The 7,672-nt window shown below is 40.1% G+C and overlaps 1 protein-coding gene across 3 annotated transcripts in view; it reads left to right on the forward strand.

Annotated features, from left to right (window-relative positions):
- LOC102841647 (ras-related protein Rab-18-like) overlaps nt 1–7,672 on the forward strand; it is a 49,134-nt gene that overhangs the window by 3,622 nt on the left and 37,840 nt on the right. For 2 of the 3 annotated variants that reach the window (XM_006871676.1, XM_006871678.1), the window contains exon 2: nt 1,486–1,541. In XM_006871676.1, the coding sequence (XP_006871738.1) occupies nt 1,486–1,541 (56 nt within the window). The remainder of the gene's footprint in view (nt 1–1,485; nt 1,542–7,672) is intronic. The other variant, XM_006871677.1, reaches the window with a different exon arrangement.

Raw genomic sequence — 7,672 nt, forward strand, 5'->3', positions numbered from 1 at the left:
GCTTATCTTACAGAGTCACTGTGGTCCTATCTCAGTAGAATAGTGGTAGTTATCCCTTCTGTTTGTAGCTCTGCATGGAAAGTATTTTGTTACTTTAACTTTGAAAATATGAGGGGTTAGGTATGCCTCTTTTAGAACCCAAACCAAAAAATACCAAACTCACCCCCAATCCATGGACCCTTTCAGCTCCCATGACTGGGTGGACCCAGTCCCCACATTTTACCCAGTTTGGTCCCATAGGGCACTGAAAGAAAGACAATGCGCTTCGGGTATCCTTGGCCCCCTTGGGTTATACTTTATTCTCCCCAGCCAGGTTCTCAAGGGTGAACCAACTTTCTCTGCAGCTGGATTGTAGAGAAGGTGGCGGCGGGCAGCTGAGTGCTCACTTTAGACACTGGCAGCACACCATACAGCGGCTCCTGGGCCAGTGTGCTTGGGAACCCCATGTGTCATATGCACAGGTATTTGCACAGTGTCCAAATCACATAACATCCTATTTTACAGAACATATAGTGGATGTTGGGAGTGTGGTAGCTCCATGCAATAAACACTTGACTGCAAACCACAAGGTCCACGGTTCAAGCCCACCAGCCACTCTATGGGAGAAAGATGAGGCTTTCTATTCATTATCTCTCGCCATAGCCGTGACAGTTGACTTTTGTTGGCATTAACTTTTTAAAACATAGAGCATTTCTCCTCGATTCTCTCTTTAAAAATCTTCAGGAACTCTATATTGCCTACTTGAGTCTACTCCTTATCTAGCATATGCTTACTCTGGCCATTAAGGAGCTCTCGTAGCCTAGTGGTTATGAATCGGGCTGCGAACCGCAGGGTCAGCAGTTTGAAACTACTAGCTGTTCTGCAGGAGAAGGATGAGGCTTTCTGCTCCGTAAAGATTTACAGCCTCAGAAACCCTGTGCAGGTTGCTATGGGTCGGAACCGACTCCCTGGCACATAACAACAACTCTGGCCATTGTTATCTTTGGAACTTCCGTTGTTTTACTCAATTTTTAATTTCAACATAGGTAGTAGTCCTTGACTTGTGATAAAAATGCTAGACTTTCAGCCCTTTTGTTTTCATTTGAGTTTAGAGTGTTTTACATAGCACATTTTGTTTTTTGTATTCCAAGAGATTCTTACTTCTCCTTCCTTTACCCAAATCAATTCAGCTTGGTACACTGCTAATAGTTTCTCAGAAGGACATTCCAGTATAGTAAAACAAAAAACCTTTCACATTTGGGGAATTGTGTAATGGAGCCAGGGGATGCTAGTAAATGACTTGCTCTTGGGATTCTTTAATTGACTTTCCTGATTAAATTCTGCTATATGTACTTTCACTGAGACAGTATTCCTAGCTGATAGATCTGTATTAGCTGTTCTTTCTGTGTCTAATAACTTGTTGCAAATGTCAGTCATGAACACATTTATCAAATGATTAGAAAGAAACATCTATTTCTAATCTTGTCTTTTTAACTTCTCTTTTAGCCTGCTCTTGAGGTTCACAGATGATACTTTTGACCCAGAACTTGCAGCAACAATAGGTAAGCTTGTGTTAAAAAATTCATTAAAAATGCCAAATATTTATATACCTTCAGGCTATTTTTAGTTGTCATTTGTTCCCCTTCCCCAACCTTCTCTGATCACCCCACTGTTTCAATATCTGTTGAAATCTTACCTTTCAAGCTTTTGGCATTATGAATCTTTGAAACCTTTCTAGATCACTTCAAGCAAAAATAACTCCCTTCTTTGTTGTCTCGTGGCATTTTATTATTTTTTACCACTGGTGTTATGATTATCTATTCACACATTTTTTCTACCCCCTGCACTATGGACTGTCTTTTAGTTACCAACACAATTATTTGAGTGTTTATGCCATCTTAATAGGTGGGATAGTAATAATGAATAATACAGACTTGGTTTGTATCATCGTGACTGAACAGTTATGTTTCAGTCCCTTGTTGATTTTATTGTTGATAAAACATTGAGAAGTTTGGGTTAGAGAGAATGTATTTTTCTTCTAGCTCCACAATTTCATGATCTGATGAGTGGAGTATAAGAAAGATGATACTGATAGCATTGTTTTTAGAGAAGATAGTTTCAACTGGCTATGGTCGTTGTTTTCATCTATTGCCTCCCCCCAACCCACAACTTTTTATTACAAAATGATTTGAGATTCAGAGAAAAGTACAAAAAAATTATTTATCCCACTCAGATTCTCTGTATGTTAGCATTGGTCAGTTTATCATTCTCTCTTCCTTTTTTTCTAATTGTTTGAGTCTTAATTGCAGGCGTGGTACCCTTTAACTTCAAAATACTTTCATGTGTATTTGATAAACTTCACACTGATATAATACTGCTGCCTATATACATTCAGGAGCTCTGGTAGCATAGTGGTTATGAATCGGACTGTGAGCCACAAGGTCAGCAGTTCGAAACTACCAGTTGTTCCGCGGGAGAAAGATGAGGCTTTCTACTCCCATAAAGATTTACAGCCTCGGAAACCCTGTACAGGGTCGCTATGAGTCGGAACCGACTCCACGGCACATAACAACAACAACATATACATTCTGAATTGGCCCACTAATGTGTTGTTACTGTGTGCTGTTGAGTTGGTTTCGACTCATATCAACCCTGTAGAGTTTCTGAGGAATGGCTGGTGGATTTGAACCACAGACCTTATGGATAGTGTTGTTGTTAAGTGCTGTCGAGTTAGTTCCTACCCATAGCAGCCCTGAACAGGGTTTCTGAGGCAGTAAATCTTTACGGGAGCAGAAAGCCTCATCTTTCTCCTGTGGGGCAGCTGGTAGTTTTGAACTGCTGACCTTGAGATTCGCAGCCCAATTCGTAACCACTACGCTACCAGAGCTCCTTCAGTGTTTATCCTACAGCGTCACACCCAGGACTGTGGTAGTTGGAGCTTTTTAACAGCTACCTGGCCAACCAATTGGAAAAGATCTGTATTTATGCCCATTCCAAGGAAAGGTGACCCAATGGAACACAGAAATCACCAAACAATATTACTAATATCCCACAGAGGCAAAATTTTGCTGAAGATAATTAAAAAATGCAACAGTATATCAACAGGAAGCTGCCCAAAATTCAAGCTCGATTCAGACAAGGGTGTGGAACTAGGGTTATTGCTCATATCACATGGATCTTGGCTAAAAGCAGAGATTACCAGAAAGATGTTTACTGTGCATTATTGACTATGCAAAGCCTTTTAACTGTGCATCATGAGGATGGACAACATTGCCTAGAATGGGTATTCCAGAACACTTAATTGTATTCATGAGACACATGTACATAGACCAAGAGGCAATGGTTCAGACAAAACAAGGGGGATACTAAATGGTTTTAAATCAGGAAGGTGTGGTCCAGTTTTGTATTCTTTCACCATATTTAGACAGTATGCTGAGCAAAGAATCCACGATGCTAGATTATATGAAGAACATAGCATCAGGATTGGAGGAAGACTCATTAACAACCTGCAATAAACAAATAATACAAGCTTAACTTGCTGAAAGTGAAGAGGACATAAAATACTTACTGATAAAGGTAAAAGACTTCAGTATGGATTGCACCTCAATATGAAGAAACCAAAAAATCCTCACCACTGGACCAATAAATAACATCTTGTTAAATGGAGAAAAGATTGAAGTGTTCAAAGACTTCATTTTGCTTCGATCCACAAACAGCACTCATGAAAGGAGCAGTCAAGAAACCAAGCCATGTATTGCATTAGGTAAATCTGCTGCGCAACGCCTCTTTATAGTCTTAAAGAGCGAAGATACCAGTTTGAAGACTAGGTGCACAAGACACAAACCATGATATTTTCAATGGCTTCATGTTGTTGTTAGGTGCCATCGAGCAGTGGCCTCATATGCATGTGAAAGTTGGATAAATGAACAAAGAACACCATAGAAGAATTGAAGCATTTGAGTTGTGTTAGAGAAGAATATTAAAAGTACCATGGACTGCCAGAAGAACAAACAACTCTGCCTTGGAAGGAGTACAACCAGAATACTCCTTAATAGTGTGGCTGACAAGACTTTATCTCTCATATTTTGGACATGTTATCAGGAGGGAACAGTCCTTGAAGAGGGACATCATGGTTGATAAAGTGGAGGGTCGGCAAAAAAGAGGAAGACAACAAGATGAATTGGCACAGTTAGTAGCAGCAGTGGGCTCAAGTGTAACAGTTGTGAGGATGGTGCAGGACTGGGCAGTGTTGTATTCTGTGGTACATAGGGTCCATATGAGTTGGAACTGACTCGAGGGCACCTAACTACAACAACATCTTTCTCTCTACTTTTCTTATCTGGAATTATTTTGTAAAAAGAGCTTTTCTTTCTACCAATATAGACTTATTTAGTGCCTCAAAAATTTTAATAAATTATACCAGGCATTTTTTTTTTTTTCTTTTAAATGGGAAAAGCACTTACCATTTAATTAACCTCCATGTAGCTTCCAGTCACCAGGGATCCCCCTCCCCCACCACCCTTAATCTTCTCCTCAGCTCTTCTGCTGAAGAATTTGGCCTCCAATGACAAGTTGTTTGGGGAGCTTTCCCTTCCCCAGAACTTTGTAGTAACCTGATCACACCACATCAATGAAGGGAGCAGCTCCAGTTATATTTTTGGCAACGTTTACCCTTGTCTGCTCACTGACAAAGGTCTATAATTTATCAAGGTTGACAGTTAGGCAGAAACTCTGGTTCCTCTTTAAGTGATAATGCCTCATACCCACCTTTCCAAAGTAACCTGGATGATATATGTCAAAGTTGATCCTATGGTGATGCAAGCTGCCAGCATTACCCCGGCATCCAGGGTGCTTCTGGTGCTTGCCAATGCGGCCATGGCTGTGGCTCACATGGCCTCTAAGTTTCTGGGTCTTCTACAGTCTGGTTGTCATGTCAGCTGCTGAGACAAAAAAGAGAGGGGCCTCTCTGAAGTCTCATGAGGTACCCGCATAACTTAGCTTTTGTATGACATGTTAACATTGACCTTTATGTAAAGGTGAATCAACAATTATTGCTACTACGGTTACAATTCATACATGCACAGGTTTACTCCAAATAAAACATGTTTAAACTTGTCTCTGTCATCAGTGGATGGCTGCAGACAATTGCTCTCAGAAATTTACTTGCATTAGTTTCATTCCTTGTTGTTAAGTGCCATTGAGTTCATTGCAACTTGTAGTGATCCTTTATAGTTTCTAAGGAGCAGCTGGTGGGTTGGAACCATCAACCTTGTGCTTAGTAGCTCAGTGCTTATCTTGCAGACCCATACCAGGACTTCTAGTCACATTTTTATTGCTATGAATTGCCGTCGAATCGGTTCTGATTAGGGTGCCATTAAAAAAAATAAAAAGATACTTTTTGTACCTTGGAAAAAAATGATTTTGTGGTCAAGGCTAATAACTAATTTTTAACAAAAATCAAATGGACATCTCCAAATCATTGAAGCTTGCAACAAGTTTATAGGAATGTTGTCCCACTTAACAGATTTTAGATGCATGAAGTATTTTAAGGAAGGTCGGAAAACTTCAAAGATGTGCCAAGAGAGGGAAAACCGTTACCCTCAATGAATGAAGAAACAGTGGCTGAAGTCACATAAGATGACCATAGAATTCCCACTTATGTACTAGCTACTGAAGTTGATATCTCACATTGTCCAGCATTTTAATTTTAAATGCCCATTTTGGCTTGGAGCTAAAATTTCTTGAAGAAGTGATCATATACTTGTTGTTGTTGTTAAGTACGGCGGAGTCGGTTCCAACTCATAGTGACCCTGCCCAGGGTTTCTGAGGCTGTAAATCTTTACGGGAACAGAATGCCTCATCTTTCTCCCGTGGAAGTTTTCGAACTGCTGACCTTGAGGTTGGCAGCACTACTCGTAACCACTACGCTATCATATACTGGGGGGGCTTCAAAAACTTTGTTGGAAAACTCCGTTATTTGTTAATCCCGTTTTTCCATGAACTTTTTGAAATTCCTCGTACATGGTGTAAAGTTAACTATTTTCATTTTAAACCCAGATGGAACCTGGGGACTTGAGGAATGATTAATTTTAATTTTGAGTGTATATCATGTTTTGTCTTTATTTTAAAAAGAGCCTTTGCTTTAAAATCAAACAGTAAGATTGTTACATCTTTATAAGAAAACATAATTTGACCCCTGAATGGGCCTGTGTCTTGAATATCTAAAAAGTAGTTTTGTATATAAGTATCAAATTACCTTCTGCCTTAGACTATCACCAATATATACATAAGATTTAAAAATAAAAATAATTTCACAATTATAGCTTTGTGAAAATTACTGTTTTGTACAAAATTCATAGTAAAACAGTGACGAGAACTCACCTTTATCTTTTAGTAATACAGTGAAGCGCAAATCCTTGTTTTGTATAACTGTTCTAAGATAATTGTTGGACTTTGGGTTTGAATATGGTACTGTAAACTTGGCATTTTCTTCTTTAGCTTTTTGGCAATTACCTAAAAACAACAGAGAGAGGGAAACACTAAAACACAGACTTCCATTTTCTACTGAACTGGAAGGCAGCCAAAAGCAGTAGAGATTCAGTAGAGTGCACAGGTGCACATAGGAAAAAGTAGAGAGAGGATGCCATAGCCGCAGGGTTCCGAGATAGTAACAAGTGCTTCCTGAAGAGGAAAGATCCATGCTGAGGTAAAAAACCAAAGACCTTTGTTGTAAAAGCAGAATGCTTGTAATCAGTTAGCCTAGTGGACTAATGGAACATGTGAACATCAGTCTCCATGACCCTGAGACCAGAAGATCTAGATGGTGCCTGGCTACCATTACCAACTGCTCTAGAAGGAATCACATTAGAAGGTCCTGAATATTGAACAAAACTCAAAATTATAAAAAGAACTGGCTTACTGGTAAGAAAGAGACCGGAGGAACCAGAGACTCTGGCCCTCAGCCACCCTTTAGGTCTGGAACGGAACTCACCCTCGTGGCCCAATTTTCAACTCAGCTGTAGCAAGGTGTATAGTGGGGAAAACAGTACTAGAAAGGTATGCTCACCGTGGAATGATCAACCATTCAAGATTAAAAGGGTAACATTTACTTAAGGACAAAGTTCAGAAGGGTTGGAAAGGAGGGCAGAATGGAAATAAGAACCATAGGGAGGAAGTGGGAAAACTGTTATTATATGGAGGGAATTGCAGTCACTGAGATGAAACAAAGTATATGATTTGCTAGATGTAAAACTGGTGATCTGCTGTGCAAACCTTCACTCAATTCATACTTTTGTTTTAAAAAAAAAAGCAAAGTGAGTTTCTTGAGTTAATGGCAGGAGTCTGCATACACCTGGTTTGGTTTTAAGAGTTGGGGAAATGAAGCCAAATCAGGACTCACACAGACAAGCCATTTTTGCCAGAAACTATATGTGGAGTCTTGGCGTGGCTCTGCAGGATCAGCACTGGACTGCTAACCCCAACGTCGGTGGTTCAGACCTACCACATGCTCCTTGGAAACTCTATGCAGGGACACTATCAGTCAGAACCAACTTTACAGCGCTTACTAACAAGAACAACATATGTGAAGAGGCCTGGGGACTCTTGGGCCCAGAGTCAATGGCATGGCCATGGAGGACTTGAGAGGAGAGTGGAGTTACCGGCTGACGGGAAGAGAGGACATATGCACAGGAGC

Source organism: Chrysochloris asiatica, unplaced genomic scaffold (assembly GCF_000296735.1).
Source record: "Chrysochloris asiatica unplaced genomic scaffold, ChrAsi1.0 scaffold00172, whole genome shotgun sequence".
NCBI lineage: Eukaryota > Metazoa > Chordata > Mammalia > Afrosoricida > Chrysochloridae > Chrysochloris > Chrysochloris asiatica.